A 21767-nucleotide genomic window follows, 5' to 3' on the forward strand; every position below is an offset into this window, starting at 1 on the left:
ACATACAACAACCTAATCTGGGTCTACATGAATAAAACACTAATCTACACAAGTGGGAGAGGAATTTGCATGTGGTTGGAAGATGTCACAAGGATTACGGTAAAAGAAAAATGATCTGGATTGTGTCCACATAGCTATGCACACTGACCTCAATGCAAGCTGTCTTGGCTTGTGGTCTGGCTCACCTGTTTGGTCTGAGGAAGAGCTAAAACGCTCAAAATATCACCCACCTTGGGGGTAATTTATTAAATCAACTACAGGAGCATGATCCATTGGGCAGACTCCGTTTTTTCAATTTTCCTCAGTACCGGCGAGATCCGATCTCGTAGAGTACAGAGTACAGACTGGCACTGAATAGTGTAACCATGGCCCTCATGTCTCTCTTTCCATCTATCTCTCCATCTCCCGCTCCTCACATTACTGTAAGTGGGCAATAGGTAACTGCCAGTGGGAGCTCTCAACACATCCACATCAAATGACCATTTAATCACTCCTCTGGCATATCTCCCTCCTCCTCTCTCTCTGCCTCTCTTCTCGTCTCCCATCCTTCATTGACCTCTCTAGGGAGCAGAAATCATTTAATAAAAGCCTCTCCAACAGAGAGACTGTTAATAACAGTCAGTCATCATGCCGCTGTTAGTTTTCTGCCAGACTGAAGGACGTCTGAAGGAAGTCGACGTCTTCTTCTTCTCCACGGTGTATTCATGATAGAGCAGCATGTAATGTTATTTAGTTGAGCCTCTCATACAGAGCAACTTAAAAATAAACACAATTAGCATAAGCTTCAGTTCCTAGATCCCTGTTACAAGTACAACTGAACCAAACCGCAAATAGAGTAAAATAAGTTAAAGGAGCATTCAGTGATTTGGGTGATTTGGAAAACCACCCAGTCCGCCCCGGTAACAAAATGTGCACATGCACACGCTCTACAGTGGGGGGAAGTGCAACAGCATGTGCACCATGGCCCGCCCCCACACATGATTGGAGGAAGGCCCCTCTCATCCTGATTGGATGAAGGCTTTGCCACCCGCCACCAAAACTGAAACTAGGGTTTTTTGACCCCAGGGGCTCACTGGGGACAGGGAGGAACTCCTTATATGGTCAGCATACTCTATAGTAGGGAGGATTATCCAAATACAAATAAAAAAGAAGTGATATTTGAATGAAGCGAAATCACTGAATATACCTTTAAGAACCAGAGAGACAGTGGACACTCAATACTCCTGAGATCCTAGAGAGGTTGTGAAAAGGAGAATGCCAATGCAAGAAAAGGCATTTCCCACCGTCGTCCGTCTCATTAAAAGACAAATATACAAAAGAAGATTGCACTGCCTACTCTCCTTTGAAATAATAACATCCAAACTAATGACCCCTATGCCGTGTTTGAGACAGTATACTGAGGTGAGCAATTAGAGGATGGGAGAACACTTCATAATTGATTGGTGGTCGTGACTCTCTGGACAAACGGGAGGAAGGTCAGGATCTATCGCTGCGCATCAAAGGGTAGACACGACACGCAGACTGGGTCACATGTTTTGCACACATGCAGAGATAAACACATATTCTCACATTCAGACATACACGCACACAGACAGAGCAGTGTTTGGCCCCTGTGTTGGTGCCCTGAGGCCAAGAACATGCTGTGTATGTCACGGAGTCGGAGTAAAAGTCCTATGTACAGACACAGACATAAGATACTACACCACACAATGCGTTTATATAACATCACCAGCTTCTAATTCTAACAGTACCACAAACACTACCAATAGTACTAGTAACACACTACTGACAGTAACAGCACTGTTAACACTAACAGTACTACTATAGCCATGGTCCTTTTATATAAACGGTACCAGTGGGACAGGACACATCTGTAGAATAGAGAAGGAGTGATTAACTGTTAAACTAAGGATTTTCCACCACTGCAATGCCTTTCTTAATACTTTACTTACACAGACGCAAACAGTAACACACAGCTCTCGTTGATTTGGTCGGTTCGGTCCAAATTGAGAAAACGACAGCACACACAGAGATGAATTTGAGACTGAAGACTTGACTATAAGACTTGACTCCAATTCAAAAACAGAGCCTTGTTTCTCCCCTTGCCAAACTTTTACTTTTTTTTGTAATGATATAGTTTTCTTCAGCTAGACACCACACACTTAAGGTACACACACACATCCTAATTATCAGCTACTTCCAAATGCCACATTGAGACTGCAGCCTTCACAACAACAGAGGAAGAGGAGGGAGGGGAGCCACATTAAATAGCTGCGGGGGGAAGGCTATCTGAAGTCCTTAAAAAGAATAAGTCTGCACACCATTTTGAAAGCTCCCCAAAAACTGTATTTACCAAGGCGGGGTAAAGTTAAAAAACACAACGTTTCGGCCCCTGTGGCCATCGTCAGGTATACCTGACGGCAGGTATACCTGACGAAGGCCACAGGGGCCGAAACAGACTTATGTGCGCAGACTTATTCTTTCTTTTGCAGTCTGTTCTTTTTTGTTCGAGCACCCGTTGAATTAACCCGGGATGTGCGTGTAGCTCCTGACCACTTTAGCTGAAGTCCTTACAACTATTACGTAGATCACAACTATTGTGCTCATACACATTCAGCTCACAATACTCTACTGTACCAGTAGCAACGCAACCCTAAACGACACACATCTAGGTTACATTTAAGCTCCTCTCCAGCTGACAAAGAGAAAAGTGTTTGTTTAGAATGACAAGAAAAGAGAACCAGGTTTGTCATAAAGCCAGTCTCTTTCGGATAAGTCGGCTCATTCGGGCTTGCTCTATGAATGGAGTCTTCTAAATATAATGTTCTCACATAATACTTTCATTCAGTCCACAAGGCTGCTCCTAGTTTTAATGTGTAATGTAACATTATCGTTATTGGTGTTATATGTTGGAATAAACATCCCATTGGATGCATCTGGATCCATTGGCAAGATTCCATGCGATGCTGATGAAAGCTGCCATAACACACGGTCACCTAAACATTTGCACTACCAGAATAAGGACCACCACCCCCTGGGTTCGTTTTGTGTTCAGTATCTTAGTTTTCATGACAGTCCAAGAGCACACATTAGTCAGCAAAGCAAGCAGGCTGATATTCCCTCGGCTGCTTACAAACCGGGTTTCTGACAAAAGTAGGAAGGTATTGGAGAGTTAAATCCAACAAACACAGTACAGGGACTTAAAACAGGCTTCCACAGCACAGAGTGAAATCTCCAACACAACAATGTCATATGGCTGGCACACACGCACACAAGTGAGTGTGCATGCATGCGCACAGGCACACACATACACACAAACGTACACAGCAACACATCCGTGCACACACGCAGTCAGACATACAGTAATGTATTGACTTAGAAAATACACCCCCCCCCCCCCACACACACACACACACACACACACACACACACACATAGCCTCAAGAGAAGTTCTGAATTTTGTTCATGGCCACAAAGAGGCTCATGGAGATCCAGTAGTAGGGTATCAAAGCCAATGGAGAGAGGATTTAAACAGGATTTAACTGACTGAACATTTACTAGTCAACACTTCCCTGACTGAACATACTGGAGACAAACAGTACTCTGACTGAACACTAGTAGTCAACGTCCACAGTCCACACTTCATTATGTTTGAGAAGATCTTCGCCTATAATGATTGGGACGCATCGTTTGCATACTTGCAGATTGTCAAAAAGATCAAGTAATGGACGCTCCACACCATTCCGATATATCCAGGGAAGGGTTTGGGTCGATCAATGTCGATATTGTCATGTTGTCTATACATTTCCAATGCAACAACAGTGTGAGAACAATCCCATGTTCTCACACCAACACACTGTGTTTCTGGACACGCTGTCCATGATGACATCAGTGGTAAATCGCTCTAACTATGAGAGAAGCATTCTTTGGTGTCAGTCAGGCGAGAGGCCAGATACACTGACTGCAAAGCCTGTCCTGGCCTTCAGACTCTTAAGGCGGTCTTATCAACAGTTTGGCTTCCGTTTCATCACACAGCCACCTTAAATGTTTAGTTTCACTGACCATATCATTTAAAACAATTATAGGGCTTATATTATAGGCTACTGTATATTATACTTACTAAAAAAAAGTGTGCAATATTAATATTTCCTGAGCTGTACGGGCGTACAAATTTAAACTTTTAGGCAATAGAGCACCGAAGTCTGACGTCAATATCGCTAGAGAGCACTAGGTCCACGGGCTTGTGAACTTTTTAAATTGTATTTATAATCCCTATAGGGGGACGTTAGGTCGCCTCATATAAGAACTGTGTTTGAAAAATAAACAAATTAAATCATCCCGGCCATTTCACTGATATGGATATTAAGAAGAGAAAGCGCTAATGTTACTGCTGCCGAATTACTTACATTTTCGCTAGAGACAGACTGTATCAAATATGATTGACTGACTGTCGGGATAGTTATTCTTATGAGACGACTTTATGGAGAATCCTCCATAGAGAAAAAATTCCGTGAATCAAGTGGTGAGTGAGTGACGTCAGGACTTTAGTTTTTGTTTTTCTTACTTTAAAAACAGCAGAAATGTACAAGCTCACAGCTCATCACTTGAGCCTATACATCTACTATTTTTCATATTTTTAAGTGATTTAGAACACAGGTTCCCAAACTTTTTCATGTCAAGGACCCCCAAATTGACACTTATCAGCCCACGGACCCCCATTTGAAAAGATATGCCAGGGACTCTTATGCCATAAGAGAAGGTTTTTACGGCTCTAGCAGTGATTCTCAACCCGTTTAATTTCAAGGACCCCCAGTTTGACATGCAATAGTCTACGGACCCCCATTTAATGGCATTTCTATCTCTGGGACCCCCAATATATATTGTAAAATCACTGTTAGTTTAACTCTGAGAGTGTACAAAGTTCCATTTGTACACTCTGAGTTACAGACCCATAAGGGTCCATTTGGTTCCTAACTATCATTTAGCTGGGGACCCCATGGAACTGCCTCAGGGAACCACCTTTGGGTGTTCTAACCCTTCTGGACGGGAACCCCTCTTGGGGTTCTATAAAGTATGTTTTTCGGAAAACTTAGGTCAGGATTTAGAAGCGTTTTTAGAATCAGCCTCAGTTCAAAATGGGTTAATGGCATTTCTATCTCGGAGACCCCAATTTATATTGTAAAATCAATGTTAATTTAACTCAGAGTATACAAATGTACACATTTGTACACTCTCAGAGTCACAGACCCATAAGGGTCCATTTGGTTCCAAACTATCATTTAGCTGGGGACCCCCTGGAACTTTCTCAAGGACCCCTGGGGGTCCCCGGACCCCACTTTGGGAACCACTGATTTAGAAGTCATTTGTAGAATGGGCCTCAGGTCTTAATGGATTTAAAAGATGAAATATGGACTGGTACATTTGGTACAAGGTCTCTGCCCAACAGCGGCGATATGCACTCTAGATAGCGTTAAGGTAGGATAGTGTACCAGCTGCCAAGTGTCAGCCAGAGCCATGACATCAGTGGGGAACTCCTCAGACTGTGGCAGAGACATTCCTCAGTGACAGCTGGGCAGGAGGCCAACCGCATTTCCAGTCTGCCTCGCATATTACACACATAAACATTGCGCACGCACGCACGCACGCACGCACGCACGCACACCCCCCCCGACATGACACTGAATGACTGACTGAAATGCTAAAAGGTTGGCTGGCTGACTGACTACCGGTAACTGACTGGATGGATGGAAGAAAGGTTTGCTAAGGGAACGGCTTGCTGTGACTGACTATTTGACATCGCTGACGGACTAGCCATCCGGTTGGTCTGCGTGCAAGTAAGACTGCTTGACAAATAATATGATTGTTTCAGTGACAGACCAGAGTTTGTAAATTTAATGAACGAGTGACCAACTGGTAGACTGAATGAGTGGCTGACCACAGCAGCATTTACGTTAAGTTAATTCATCCAACCTCCATCCATTCCACTCCCTCATTCACTCAGATCAAGTACTCCTGCGGAACACGATGCCCCATTTTCACACACTGACTGCATAACCTCAAACACCAGTACCTTTAAATCACACACACACACACACACACACTTTACCCATAGAACGAACACACGCACGCACGCACACACACACACACAGCACCAATACAAAGTCACCTGGGATCAGAGCATTAGCAGACCTGTACCTGCCAAGAACACAAAACCGCAAAATACAATTGTGACTAACCTAGCAGAAAAACAATCGAAGCAAATCAGACTAAGGAACACTTTGAGGGAAGCAAACAAAACAGGAATAGCTAATAAAATAACACAAACAATTTTTTTGAATGACTCACCGGTGCGTTCAATATAGTCAACACATTTCTCGATGAAGAGGGGAACGGGTCGTTCGTGCGTTACCAGGTTCTGCAGGGGGACCCCAAAATAGTGACTCTCCCAGTTCCTCCTGGTGGGAGGGTACAGTGGCTTGGGGGGTTTTCCTGATTTTGACTGGGGGAGAGAGAGACACAGAGAGAGAGAGAGAGAGAGAGAGAGAGAGAGAGAGAGAGAGAGAGAGAGAGAGAGAGAGAGAGACATGCGGGAGGGTAGATAAGGTAGACAGTAGAAGCAGGAAAAATGTGTCAAACAGAAAAACAGACAGACAACAAAGAAAAGTAATAAGGACAGCAAATTGAACAGGGGAGTGATAAAGGGAGGGGGAGCCAGTGGGAGGAAGAGAGAAAGAGTGAGAGAGAGAGGGAGGTGGAGAGGAGAAACAAGAGAACACAGGCGACGTTATTCAAAGTGAAGCAAGCAAACAAGGTGGCTGCTTTGATTCTCCCACAGTTCTCAGTTCTTCAAAGTATCCGAGGAGCCCACAGCGGTTTGGGCTCTCTAATTGGCCAAGACACAGGATAAATAACTTCCATTTTGTAGCGGAGCCTCTCTCTGCATTTCTTTCCTTCCATTATCAAAGACTGTTTTTAAATGTTACAACAATGCCCATATTCATGGCAGCTCTGTAGCTCCAGGGGCTGTTTTTTCACAGATTTGCACACTAGCTCTATCTGATTTGTGCCACTCTGCGTGTAAATGCATGAGTGTGTTCAAGATTCTTCACGGTAGCTTCCAAGCTGGGTGTTGAGGGAGAAAAGTCTCTCATGACATGCACGCACAAAACGTACACACAACAAACATGTCGTGTCGTGTTTTTGATCTTGTGACCAATCAGCATATTTAAATTAAATGAATTTGGTCTAGACAAGGGTCCCAGGCTTGTTTAACAAAATGTCGCACACACACACGCCTATTTGTTACAAAACACTCTTTGATATTGTGCATCTAGTTCTTAATGTGCATCTATAGCCAATTGTGTGTTTGTGAAAACCGCCACATAGAGATACCTGACCTAATTTGAACTGAATCTAATTTGCAAGACAGGCAGGCTCCACCTCTGGTCCAGGGTTTCTACTAAGCATTCTTTTGGCCGGCCAAATAATACACACCATGTGTGTTTACAGTTATATTGGAGTGTGCAGCACCCAACTGATAGCTGCAACATGTTCCTGTAGTGCTTCTTTCCACCACTTTATCATAGATGGTGTTTATAGCCAATGTTGTGCTATTAGCACAAAAATAAAACTTAAGTACCGTAGATTCATCAAGGTCATCAATTCAATTGTGTTGTTCTTTTAATAAGCAGTATTTCAGAGGATTGGATACACATTAGAAACTAGATGCCCAGTAACAGTGTTTTGTAACAAATAGTTTGTCACAAATAGCACAATGTGAATATTGAACCCCATTTCTTATTAATGTATTCATTCATTCATGAAGCCATTGTGCCTAAACCGTCGTTTAAACGTATTCTTTTGTTGCCGTCATCGGTTAGTGTGCATGTGTCAGAGAGACTCACCTTCTTCGGTTCCTTTGTCTTCTTCTTCTTCTTCATCTTCTTGTCGTCCTGCTCGGGGTCGGAGGTTATGGCGGGGTTGTCTATCCCTCCCTTCCAGGGGTCTGCCGGGGACAGCAAAGGGTCCTCCTCGCTGCCACGGTGGGCTCTCCCCTTCTTCTTCTTATTCTGGGTGGCGGGTCCGGTCTCCTCCCCATCGCTGTCCGAGTGGAAGCGTCTCTGGTAGGCCTTGGTCTTCATGAACAGGATCTTGGAGCGGTGTTTGTATTTCGACGGCCGCCGCCCGGCCTGCATCCTCCGCTCGTAACCGTTCTCCTCCTCTCCTCCTCCCAGAGGTCCTCCTCCTCCGTGCAGGACGTGCCGTCCGCCGAAGGAGTTCCTCATCTTGAGGATGCGGCTGTGTGCATCGTCGGGCACGGCGTAGATGTCATCCGTGTAGCCCGTGGATTTCAGCAGCGTGTCCACAGGGTCAGCATAGTTGTCCGATGTCTCCAGATCGTCGACGGAATGAGTCAGGGTTCCCCGCGGCGCCCTGCGGTTGCTCCTCATTCCGGCCTCGATGGTCTTCAGCAGGTTGGGGTCCAGCTTCTTCACGTCTCCACGCTTGGGCACCGCAGGTTTGGGTCGTACGGGCGGAGGCACTTTGTGGTTGCGCTCGTGTTCACCAACAGGCGTGCTATGCACTGGGTACTCATTCCCTTCCAGGTCAATCCGGTATGACTTGGCGCGCTCACTCGGTGTCGGCAGCAACTGGACGTCGTCTCCAATGGGGCTGTAGGGGGGTGGAGCCTCCGTGTCGTCCTCCGAGTCAGGGTAGTAGGTGTACGCCGGGGAATGGCTCCCACCATGTGGAGAGGTGGGAAACACATCCTCTCCCGCGCCCCCCATGGTGGCACAACTGTTGGGGCTGTCGAACATGAAGGCGCTCTCAATACTGGTCTTCTTCTCCAGCACCTCATTGAAGAAGGGCGTGAAGACCTCCGTCTGCCGGTGGTATTGCGACAGTGAGTACAGCGCTGTGAACTTGGCGGCGATCTCTGTGGCGATGTGCTCACCCTCCGTCATCAGCTCCTTGATTGCGTCGTTCTCAAAGAAGTCAGCCTGGCTGTCCGTGATTGCCACCATTTGGACGGGTATCACATCTTGTACCTCAGCCAGGAATGCCCTCAATGTTGCCATGGACGCCTTGCGCTTGGCTGAATAAACGAGGATGTAACCATGGACCAGCTCATCTTTGCGAATGCCGATGGAGGTGTGGTAGGAGAGTACAGTGACCTGGATCCTCCGCCGGCTGTCACCGATGATCTTGTCCAGAATGAGCGTGTTGCTCTGGCCAGGCTGACCCGCACTGCAGCAGTGTGAGTCCAGGAATGGTGAGAGGATAAGGTCGACGCTGAAGGGGTCCCAGCACATGGCACACATCACTATCCTGAGGTCAGTCTCTGACATGTCCTTGATGGAGGGCAACGGACTCATCACATCGAAGTTGTGCTTCAGTCCCTCCAGGACAGCCCGCAGGGCCTGCTTGACCTGGAACTCATTGAACTTCCGCGGGAAGGCGGCTGAGGGTATGTCAACAAAGGTGCACTGCAGCTTGTTGGCCAACTGCTGGCCCTGGTGCCTCAGAATGGGCATGTTCTTACACACACTGTCCCTCTGATTGGCTAGAATTAGGATGAAGGGCAGTGGCTGAGCGAACCGATCTCTCCTGTGCTGTGATATCTCAGCCCTGATCCGACCTATGCAGTCGCCGATGCAGTTAAGCGATTCAATAGAGTTGAACACGCAGAAGCAGCCATGTGGCTTGAAAGTTGAGACCCAGGTGTGGCTGAAGAGCAGTGTGGAGTTCACATCCACCGGCAGAAGCTCCAGCTCATAGATTTTCCCATCCAGGGTGTACTCGTCATCTGTGGACTGAGCACGGATCTCGTTGGCCAGCTCCTGCGCAAGCCCCTCCCTCCCCAGCAGACAGAGATTTATCTTATCGATGTTGGCACTGTTGTAATAGAGGTTGGAGCGGCCATGGTCTAGCTGAACCAGTCTGTTGGCCAGAACCTGCTCCACTTTCAGATCCACGCAGGTCTGACCGCTCAGGCACGTCTCCTTTGTGGGGTGATAGACAAAGCCGATGTGTTTGAGGAGGAGTGACTCCCGGTCGGGAGCAAGTTTCTGCAGTGCCCTGTATCTGGGTTCCTCGTTCAGCACGCAGTGGATCTCGCTCATCTTGTCACAGCTCGGCGTGGCGTTCAAATCCAGGTCATAGAATAGTTCTGCGTGCTCGAAAAGCATTTCCTGAAACTCTTCCTTGGCCCTTTCGACTATGTCATGTTGGTGCCTGCTGTAAACGTCTCTCCTATCAGATTCTGTGATATACTTGTAGGCCTCGTCCTCCATGACGAAGCACTGGACCTCCTCCCAGGGCTGTCCAGCGCTGATGAAGTGAACCCTTTCCAGCGTCTTCTTGAACCTGTCCTTCATCTCCACCCTCCGCTTCTCGGACAGCAGGTGCTGGACGTGGTTGTGGTAGATTTGCTCGCCATCGGGAGTGTTCAAGAGGTCAAAGGGCACGCGCCGGTCACTATTGTTGATGTGGTCCGTCTCGTCCCACGGCGTGTTCTCCAGAATCACGAACCAGTACTGGAAGTCGGGCCGGTTGCGGATGAGTTCCTGTGCCTCAGGCCATGTCAGGTGCTCAATCTCATCCAGGTTGTTTAGGAGGTTGTTGAGGGTTTTGGGCAGTGTGGTGAGGTACTCCTCCCTCCTTCTCTTGATGTGCTCCTGCTTCAGCTGAGTGATGTGCTTGGTGTAAGTGTTGCGGGCCTTCCGGGAGCCCTCCAGCGTGATGAACTCCTCAAAGTCCGGGTGGCCCTTCAACGAGTTTGTCACCTTGTTCCACGTGGTGTGGTAGTCCCTCACCGTTTGCACTACCAGCTTCTCATACTTGTCCGTCACAGCAGCCACCTGATGCCGCAGGGTCTTGTAGGCATCCAGAAAAGAAATGGTCTTGGGCTTCCCACGTGTCTTGTCAATTTGCTGGAGCAGTGCGTTGAAGCAAAGCTCCACATTGATATTGTAGCGCGACGCCGTCTCCACGACCAGGAGGTTCTTCTTGCTGGCAGCGAATGCCTGCAGGTCCCTTAGGTGCTGGTCGACGCCCTCGTCGCACTTGGTGGCGGCGACCACAATGGGCTTCTTGGACTTGGCCATTTGAGAATACAGGCTGCTCACAAACTTCAGCTGGTCGTCAAACCTCCTGTTGCAGCCCTTACTGATGTCGATGCACAGTAAAAAGCCGTCCATGTTTAGCTTCCCGTCGGGCATCTGCTTCTGGTCGAAGTCCTGCTCCAGGCCCAGTTGGTCAGTGCAGATGTACATCAGCTTCTCCGCCGACTGTAGCTTAGAGGCCGCAGCACGTTTGGTGTATGGCTGTAAGTTGGTGCTCCGATGTGGAAGGAACGTTTGGTCGTCAATAAACTCTGTCTGCTCGATGATCTGAATCCGGCAATCCAATCCATCGTCGCCCCGGTGGACCACTTCCCCCCAATACAGGAAATGATCATTGTTGACCACGCGGCCCCCAAAGTCTATGGTGCTCAGCACCGAGGTGTGCTCCTGGTAATAGCTATCCGCATCAGGGCGCACATATCTGTTGCACAGGCAGGACTTGCCCACGCCACAGTTCCCCTTCTCCTTCTCCGTCCCCGAGAGGCCAACCACGCTGATTGCGAACGCCGGGGGGCGAGCATCCTTGTTCTTGGCCATTATATCGCCCCGCTCATCGCTACTTGGTCAACCCCAGGAGAAACGTTCCAAGAGATCATTCCAGTTCCATTGGTCAGTGTGGCTGCTGCAGGGTCAAGTGCATCATGGCTCTTCCCTTTTGTAATGGTGAATCCTCCTTTCCTTTCAGCTTTATTTACTTTTTTTTCCTCGCTATCCTAGGTCTTCTTCAAGCTGGGATAGGGCAGCTGGGTAACTCCTCATATCACCTGCCTGCAAGAGAAAAGAAATCTGAATTAGAAAAACTTAAGAGAAAAAAATCATAACCTCTTATAAATATATCATGTCACCATGACTCAGCCGTAACCATATAAGAGTTCCCAATGCAGCTACGCCCAAATATGGAGTGAGTCAGTCCCCTCCATATATGGGCACAAAATGTGGAATACCCATATATTGGCCTAGCCCTATAATGATGACATCAGGGATCTCCATATATGGGCATAAAGGGCAAGGACTGACAGATAGAGATTTCCATATATGGGCATATCAGCCGGATCTAGAGTCTAGATGAAACCCCCTAGTAATATATACAGTATTTACATAATACATAAATCAAAGGGTCCGCACACAAACACACACACAAAAACGTTTTTTTTTAAATTAAACTACTGTACAAAAATCTAAGTATGACAGTAAAACTTATATAAGTGCAAGGGACCAGTAATTCAATCAAGGCTGTGCAGTGTCATTTTTCCCCTGGCGGAGAAAAAGTGCTTTCAACCAATTTGTGCCGAGGCAGGATAAAAATGGCATGCAACTCCGGCCCTTTGACAGTCACTGACCTAGAAATGATTTGCTTCACTTGTGTGAGAATGAAACGGAGAAAATAAAACAGTTCATAGTTTTGTCTTTTATCAACGCCGTTGGCACAAGTGTGACACCAAGGTAGCTCTGGTTCACTGAAAGCAGCTCAGATAAATGGTAATAACTGCCAAGTGAATTGTGGCCCTTGTTTTTATATTGAAGAATGATGGCAAAAGGCCAGCGATTGTGCCTGAATGAGTTGGAACAGCTAGTTGCAGCAAGATAACATTGTTATCAGGCGTCATGCCTGATATATACTTGGTTGAGTTCCATGTCGTGCACTGAAAATAGTAGATATACAAGCTCATGACACATCACGCTGTGATGCGTAGTTTGCTTGTAGATTGGCTATTTCTCCAAGTTCACAATCCATTGCAGATCGGTGGTGCTAGACACAAGAATGCAAGGTATAAATCACCCTTCAGGTCTGAGAGCTGCAGCTGAGATTAAGAATGCTATTTGTTTCCAGAGTTAGAGCATCAGTGGATTTTCTCTGGCTTTTATAAGGGCTTAGGTGATGATAATGTCACCAGTGTTTTAGTTTTGGCACCGGGATAAGGACCTTGAAGACTTTCTAAAGTGCACACAAAAGCCTTTAGGGACTACCTGAAAGCTGCTGCAACTGATTCACAAGCTATGAGCAAGGAAAAAGGCAGGCAGTAGAACTCATTAAATGTATCTTCGCTAGGAAATTATGCAAAACTCACTTTGACTGAAGTGATTGCAATCGGGTGAGATAAGTGAGGGAATGGGGTACAAAGAAAGCTTGTTTGATAATAATGATCAGCTATTTTGCCTAATATTAAAACCACAATGTATGATCACAAATCACAATTTTTAGATTATGATTATTAGTTTTAATGACTTGAGGAATACAAAATATAAATGTATCCTCCAGGCATTGCAAATGCAAGGTAGTCAAATGCAGCAATATTTTTTCTTAGTTAAGTTATGTAGCAATGCTTTGCAGAATTGCACACATTTGACTGGGAAGGCCATTGGTCTATTTTCAACAGGGAATATTTCCTGGATGGATCAGTACCTGATGATGGTAAGGTTACAGGTCTTGTGACATGATGACATCATGATGTCACAGAGCAAACACACCAACAGGTCAGTCAAGTTTATGGGCCTAACCATAGACATATATACATAGACGCCTCATTTGCCGCTGCAGTTCATTGGAGCGACGTGTATCCCAATGAAGGCGGAAGTGCAGTGCTGAAGGCTTTTTTTTTTTTAACAAATCTTTATAACAGTCATGACAATATACATTACAAAACAAGACAAACAAACAAACACAAACAACAAAGTTATTAACAATACAACATCAGAGCCAGGGGGGATTAGATTACTAACAGAAAACATTAAAGAGTGAACACAAAGCAACAGTTCTCCGCAGCTTTCTTATTTAGAAGTGCTGAAGGCATTTGCTGAAGGCGACTGCGTCGCTGCCCGAGTGACGTCACTCACGTGACTCCTCCATGTCTCTCGCTGTCACTCAAGTGACTACTGGCCAATCACAGCGCGTCTTTTCCGGGACTTATGTTACGCACGCGGAAGCTTGACAAGCTTCCGCTTTGCTTCCGCTATTCTTCGCAAGGAATGTCGGGAAAATAGTGCCTTCAATTTTGACACACGCCTCAGAGCCGGAAAGGGCGTCTATGTATATATGTCTATGGGCCTAACCACCAACTACTACAATGGCTACAGAGTTCTTGCAATCGCCACACCTGAGCAAAATAGACAGGGTGTATCGTTTCCATGATATGCTTACAGACACTAAAGTAATCAAGGTAGTTAGTATGCATTATAGTAGTAGACCTGAACAATATTTATATACACAGTGAGGCAGCAGAACTGAGTGGCTTACACACATCAGATTGTAAGTGAACCAAACATGAGCATGTCATTTGTATTCTCTCTCAGACTGTCATAACTGGAGGGGGGGGGGGATTGCATCACAAGGCTGTGAACGCCATAATAAAATCAAGCAAGATGTGTTAGGATCAAATTTAAGGTGGCTGGTGCACATTATACATTATAAAGTCAGTTAAGGGAAAGTACACCCAAGAGCAGCAGTGAAAGCAACTACCGCTACCACCAAGCCTGATGTTAAGTTAACCAAATGCTGAGGCTGATAGGCTATATCTGTCCATCAACCACTTTGGAAGACAACCAACAATCATTTACAAAGCAATTCAATTCTATAAATCTGGTAAATACTCAAAAGCCACAGTGAAAGCAACTACCACCAGCCTGATGTTAAACCAAATGCTGAGGCTGAAAGGCTGTATCTGTCCATCACCCATTTTGGCAGGGAACCAACAATAATTTAGAAGCCTTATTCAATTCTATAAATCTGGTAAATTAATGAAAGCAGCTGATGAAATTTAGCCTTTAACAAGTACAGCATGTAGACATAAAGTGTATTGTTTATTGTCAGCAGATTGTCCTGCATATACTTTGGTGGAGCGGCTGTCTAGAAATAGGCTAGTATACACACTAGACAGTGAACTAAGCCTCAGCATTAATAGGCTATATTATGAAGTTCTGTCAAACGGATTGGGGTCAGTAGCATGTGCTCTTTAAGTCGATGCTAATATTGGTTTATTGTTGGTGATGTAGAAACTGAAGATTATAAAGTCAGTTACTAGTCCTAAATCCTAACTAGCTAATGTTGGAGATCAAGAGGCTGATGCTTATTCTACCATTATACTTACTAATAGCCTTTCTATTTCTCTCCCCCGACACGGTCGAGGCAGATGGTCGCCCAGCCTAGAGTCGGGTTCTGCTTGACGTTTCTTCCTAAGCCAAGGGGGAGTTTTTCGTTACCACCACTGTCGCAATATTGCTTGCTCTGGGTGGGATATCTGCCTTTGCTCTACATGTACATGTCTGTACATGTGTCTTGAGAAACCTTGTTGTGATTTGACACTTTAATCAAATCGAATTGAACTGAATACATACTAGTCTTAACTAATAGCAGGTCTGATGTCACAATAAATACACCAGTCACATATATATAGTTTTGTACCGATTCTCCCATCCTAAACTGTAAGGATGAAGTCTAGACAGTGTTGTTGGGGAAGTGGTCTTCTTAGGTTTGTAGACCTTGACCACATCCTCAATGACCCTACTGTACGCAGCAAAGACCTCACCTCCTCCTATCCTAGATCACACTACTATGACACCAGTAGCTAAAAGCGGCATTTTACGTCCCTGCTAAGCTAGTATTCATTCGGAGCCTGTGATCGGGATTAAGGTATCATTTGGCAAGCTGGATATAGGTTTTACAAAGGATTGGATGCTAGGACACACTCATACACAGTGTGGCAACACTACTCAGAATGGCAACCCTGCACAGTATTATCCTTAAGGTTGATTTAACTCTATGGTGTATAAATGGAACCCCCCAAAAATGAACACCTATTTGTACACTTTAATTTAAAACCGAGAGCTGTGTACCAGTCACCTTAATTACTTAGGAAATAACTGTGCAATTAGAGTGTAACAAAATATATGTGGACAAATGTGAGTTATTACAGAGAAAGGGGAGATCTTTCCTTTCTATTCTCAGAAGCTTTTCTATTTGTAAACAAAGCTCTGAATATCTCAACATGTCTGTCAACCTACCCTGTAACTATAGTCACTCAATGTCAGGTGCATGCTGTCCTAGTTGGCAACATTACAAACACTTTTGTCAAACGGTGTAGTCTATCTTGTTGTCTCTGAGGAGGGGGGGGGGGGGGGGTCAAGAACATAGTTTCTTCCGTTTCGTGTTAAACTGCTCGTCAGTGGATCCCTGGTGAAATTAAACTAAGATGTTTGCTTGCACAAACATGTAGTTTTTTTCAGAACAGATGTGAGATACACAGAAAAAACTACGCTCCTTAAAGATATTCCAAGAATTCTTGAAAATACTCAAACATTCAAGTAAAGCTTGGTCCAGACAAGATCTTCATTCATAAACAACTGTAACAGATACCCGTGTCCCGACTCCCAATACACTTAAAAGTACTGCCATAGAAGTGTTGAGCCGTGTGCTCAGACAATGTGTTGTCCTCATCACGACAGCATCACTAAGGTAAGGACACAGACAGAGCTAAAAGATGACACAGTCGGCTATATAAACTAAAGGCTTTATTTCTTTCTTCTTGATCAAGAAAGATTAGATATATTACAGAGGTGAGTGCTATAGTCAAAACAAGGACTGTCAATCAGTATATCAAGTAGACAATAAACTGTACTACAAACTACAAAGTAACAAAGTACTGGAAAGGTTAAGCTAACTGAGACATGTTTACTACACAATCTAGTAGAGTGGCAGGGTGATGTGCTGGGCAAGTAACAGTATTGTAGATATTCTAAAGCACGATTGCATTTAATTTATTAACAGTTATATTGATTATACTGAAATTCAGCCCTTATGGATATTAGCCAAACCAGACAACTACAACTAGTCAATTGTGGGGAAATTGGCCTAACAATACTTCAAAATGATGATGTAGCCCACATTATCATAAGTGTGACATATAGTCACCTTATTGGAGAAGTTTCTCAAAGGGATTTGTTTACATCTGTAGTGTGAATTGTGAAAGATGCAGTTTAAGGTGATTTACTATGGACAGGAAATGGAGTCTATGAATGTTCCAAAAAATACTTCATAATGAAAAAGGTTAACTGTAACATGCCACTGGAGACAGTTGTGAAGACGGGTCACCAACACTGTTATCAGAAAAGTCTGGTGGCAGTAGCCTAGAAGATAAAGTCCAATACAAATCGTGACAGTCTATGGACAGAACACTGTCACATTTTGGTAATGAAGCAAGGTGAGGTTGGTAAAACCTGTCAATATCAACACATGCAGGCTTAACTCTGAAAGCTAGATTCCAAACAAACGATGTTAATTATAGTCATTTATAAACATTATTTATGCCCGTGCACACACCCAGATTGATGGTGTAAATGTTATGTGCCTTTCTTCATGGACACTAGTGGACAGGCTTATATCTTGACCATCGACTTATATTTTGACCCATTGTGCTAAAGATACCGGCGGCAGCTACCAAATACCAAGAACCCCTTCTACATCCTATTATTAAAAACACAAGCCAAATATGTTTTGAACTGCTAAAGTTAAACAATCACATGTGATAATGTAACGCTAATGTGGAAAACGACGAGGAGGGGAGAAAAGTCCATTTGGACGCATTATAATTCCGTTAATGTTGGAAGCCTTTTTAGGCAAAAGGATGGCAGTTGTGCTAACATGTAACTGAATAAGGCACAAATATTCCAAAAAGGAAACGAGGCTCATTGAGATGACATTATTCAAAGGGGAAAGGGGAGACTTCAGTAGGGGACATAATGGGAGTTTTTGGCAGCAAAAGGCACTTAACTGAGCTAACGTTAACGGCGTTGGTTAAACCTGCGTCAATGCACCATGTTACAGTTTGGCGAAGACGTCATTTCTCATGGCAGTTTGGTAATTTTAATAATGTTATCATTTCTCCTGGACGGGGAGTGGACCCACACCGACCGACGGCTCTCATTACTCGGCCAAAAAAAGCGTTCACACAGCGATTAGCCGTTAGCACTGGCTAGCCCATAGCATGCCAAGAGGAGAGCTAGCAGTGTAATACAGAACAATGCATTGTATACGCTGTGAAATTCACAAACCCAGTCCCACAACGAGTTATAACACATATGCATCTGTCTTTTCAAGGATGCGGTACGTTGATGACCCACGGGCTGGTTTGGCAAAGGCACATTTTAACCCAGAGAGTGTTGGGCTAATGTAAAAAAGTCGATGCAGTCCCGTCCAGTTGTTACACCGAGATTTGAGACCCCCCGAATTGTGTGACTCAAGAGTATCTTTGCTGTGAAATATATTCGAGTTTGTTGTTCTAGGGTGCAGCCAGGTGTCAAATTCTTGGTCGAGCTAATCGTGTTACGAAAGCCTGAAAAGGCTGTTTTTATTAGTGCCATTTGATTGTTTTCTAACTCGCCAGTTGCGCAGAGATGAGATTTGTTTAGACATTTCTCATAGGATGCCGATAAAAGGTAATTAAGCCCCATCGAGTGTTACCATTTTCTCCTTATAGACTAGAGTGCATTTTGCTATGATGAAAAAAGTTACACTTAAATGTAATAATAATAATAATGCCGAGACAGCACATGAACCTCTGAAGTCACAGAATTCGGACGAGACACCAATTTCGACGTAACACGGCTCCAAATGCATTCCCCTACAACCCACCTAACATGGTCGCTCCCAGCTCCAGATACCACGGAGAAAAGAAGGCATTCCCAACAAAATTGTTTCTTTTACAATCCACCCAGTGCGATCACGTCTCCACAAGTAGTCCGGGTCAATATGAGGCTAAAGTGTAGCCTTTCGGTAGTCCAAAAAACGGGTCCCTTCCCTATATTTCGTGTTATTAGTGGTATGCGTTTGTAACCCGAATCCTGCTGCTGCTTCTTGCTGCTCCCTCCCCTCGCATCCCAGCCAGGCAGTAATGGCGACTGATAGGCTACACCTCTCTCTCCCTCCCCTCCCTCTCCAGCAACTTTTCCAGCAGGGCTCGAGGGCACACAGCAGTGTGATGTAATTATGTCAGTGATTTATTTATTTATTATTTAACAGAAATTGCCATTATGTATCATGCATGGAGGCGTCAGATTTCTCAGGCTTAGGTGTGGCATTATTGTGACATTTCCGCCTCGGTTCTAATCTCATTATCATTATCACCTTCATAAAAATGAACTCACTGAAGTGAATATCATCCTTAAAATACATTTAAATAACTCATAACGACTGTGCTGAATACAACATCGTCATTGTTTGTGACCTCAGGACTTATATTGAAGCATCTTGGAAGTTGGCCTGTGATTTGGACGTTTATATGCAGAGCCTTGTTCAACAATACATATGGTTATTATTAGCCTGTATAGGTTACCCCTGGGGCCTGGGCCATGGCATGCGTTGTTAATGATACTGTCTTTGTAAATTGTAAGTAGGCCTACGTCTTGTATTGTATTTGTCATTATCACCTTCATTGTTATCATTAAATCTCCTAACGTTCTCCTAATTTAGTCCTTATGCAAATTCCCAGTTTTTCGCCTCACGTGTAGTCCCTGTCACTAATGCGTAAGTAAGTACTGTAGGTTGGAGAGGCGGTATTATATTGTCAGTATCAGCCGAGAATGTGAGAGTATCTCCTGTCAATGTGCTAGACAGGATCCCTGGGAAATTGATTGCTGAGGTGGAGCGCAACACCCAAGCCGTGCTACTCATACGATGAGTTGGCAGTGCCCAGGATCAACCCCATGACTTTGTGGTCATGTTGTGTAGAGTGTAGACAAGCAAGCGTGTCTTCTCTGGTACACAATGAAGTCACCATGCAGGTGCTTCTTTTTACACAATCTTTCCCTGGGAGGAGGTGACGTATGTAGAGGAACACGCTATTCAGTTCTGAAGAATCCACACCTCCAGATGCTTCTTTTTACACAATCTTTTCTAGGAAGTGAGGAGTTTCCCTGGGAGGAGGTAACGTATGTAGAGGAACACGCTATTAAGTTCTGAAGAATCCACACCTCCGCCCAGGTAATTGTGTTCATCGGAGTAGCTGACAGAGCCCGGTGCACCGTGGACTCGTGGAGTATTGAAACCCCCAACCTCTGGCGGTGGGCAGAGGTTTACCCCTAAACGATCTATGACATACTTTCCACATAGCCCATAAGATAACATTTTAAAAAATAGTTACAAATGGTGAACTAACATATACTAGAATGGATATTTTATTTAGTTGTCCTAATGTGAAATTGTCTTGCACTTCAAGAGCTACTTCTATTTTAATATTCAAAAGTGATGCAATTTTTCTGCATCAATTTACTTAACACACATGGTCAGCTGAGAGTTGACTGATATACATGTAAGGCACTCATGTTCTTTGAAAACTTGAGTGCTGGCTATCATGCCTTACTTACATGATATACTTTTAGAGTCTTTATATTGACTGGAGTTTGTGTTTGCATTCCTTATCAGTACTAACATAGTCCTCTCTTCCACTGCTGACCGCTGAGCAGCGCTGCTTTCTTGAGCAGTTGGGTGTAAAGTCTGGGTCCAGGGAGAAAAAAAGTGCCTCTAGCCTTTAAATTCCTAGAAAAGATGTGGAAATACCTAATATGTGTACTGTCAGCTACATTACTGCTGCAAAGTGGTCTTAAATAATTCTCTGTATCATGTTTGAGGTGTTTGAGAAAGCTGCCATTGGCAAGAAGTGACTGCTAACGGCCAATACCTTCTCCTGCAAGCAAGCAGTGCACCATCAGCAGCTCAGTGTGGAATCTGCACATTTTTCATTTTCTGTCAGACTTTCATGTGCCATGCCTTTCTTGTTTGTAAAATACTGACATTGCATTCCCCCCCAGCGTGAATCAAGTTGTCAGTGGGTCTAAAACTTCTGGTGTCACGAGTCATGACACAGCTTAGTGAGACTCCACATAAAGGGCAGAGATGTCTTTATTATCGACTTACAAAGTGCAACAGATTATTTTTGCATGTATAATCCGCTCTGCAGACACACACACACACACACACGTATACTGTATACATTTGATGAGACAGAAGACAACTCCTTGGATTCAGCGTTATAGCCAAGTGGCACTTTTTTGTGCTGTTTCGAACCTTTGGTGTCATGGCACGATTCAGTGAGACTCAACATCAGGGGCAGTGGCCTCAAAGTCGCTTTGTTAGTTCGCAGTGCAAGTAAAACTGTGTTTTACCTATGCTCATTCATCCCAGTCCCTACTTTACATGTATGGATTTAACCAAAGTGATCAGAACACAGGTTTGCCTGCACTGAGCAGTGATGTGATTCAGTGACTTCCTCAAGGAAAATCTAGCTGCTTTTGATATTGCATTTCTATTGATGTATTAGGCTAATAGGGGATATGTTTTATCCCTGCTTATGAACAGATTTAATTAAATACTTGCATTTTCTTTTGGGAAATGTAGACTGACATACTTTATATATACACCTACTTATGTTTGATAATATCACAATCTAACTAAAAATGTATGAATTGTCCCATCCTCGTTAAAGCCTGTCTATTCTGATTGGACACGTTTAAGCAAGGTCTTTGCCCTTCTCTACTCCAGTCCAGGATCCCAACTGGTGTCACACTGGGACGTGGAGTCCCACACAATAATCCTTCAATGAGAATTGTTCTTGGTCCACAATCCTGTGAGATCCTCTCATCCCACTTGTTGGT

The 21767-nt window shown here is 44.6% G+C and overlaps 1 protein-coding gene across 1 annotated transcript in view; it reads right to left on the reverse strand.

Moving 5' to 3' along the window:
• The window catches only part of arhgap5 (Rho GTPase activating protein 5), a 39299-nt gene extending 20282 nt beyond the window's left edge, over positions 1-19017 (reverse strand). The window contains exons 1-3 of the mRNA XM_079528835.1: positions 18751-19017; positions 7905-11894; positions 6346-6499 (exon numbers count right to left, since the gene is read on the reverse strand). Of these exons, the coding sequence (XP_079384961.1) occupies positions 6346-6499; positions 7905-11663 (3913 nt within the window). The 5' untranslated portion in view covers positions 11664-11894; positions 18751-19017. The remainder of the gene's footprint in view (positions 1-6345; positions 6500-7904; positions 11895-18750) is intronic.
• Positions 19018-21767: the final 2750 nt, after the last annotated feature.

Source organism: Electrona antarctica, assembly GCF_951216825.1.
Source record: "Electrona antarctica genome assembly, chromosome: 18".
Classification (NCBI taxonomy): Eukaryota; Metazoa; Chordata; class Actinopteri; order Myctophiformes; family Myctophidae; genus Electrona; species Electrona antarctica.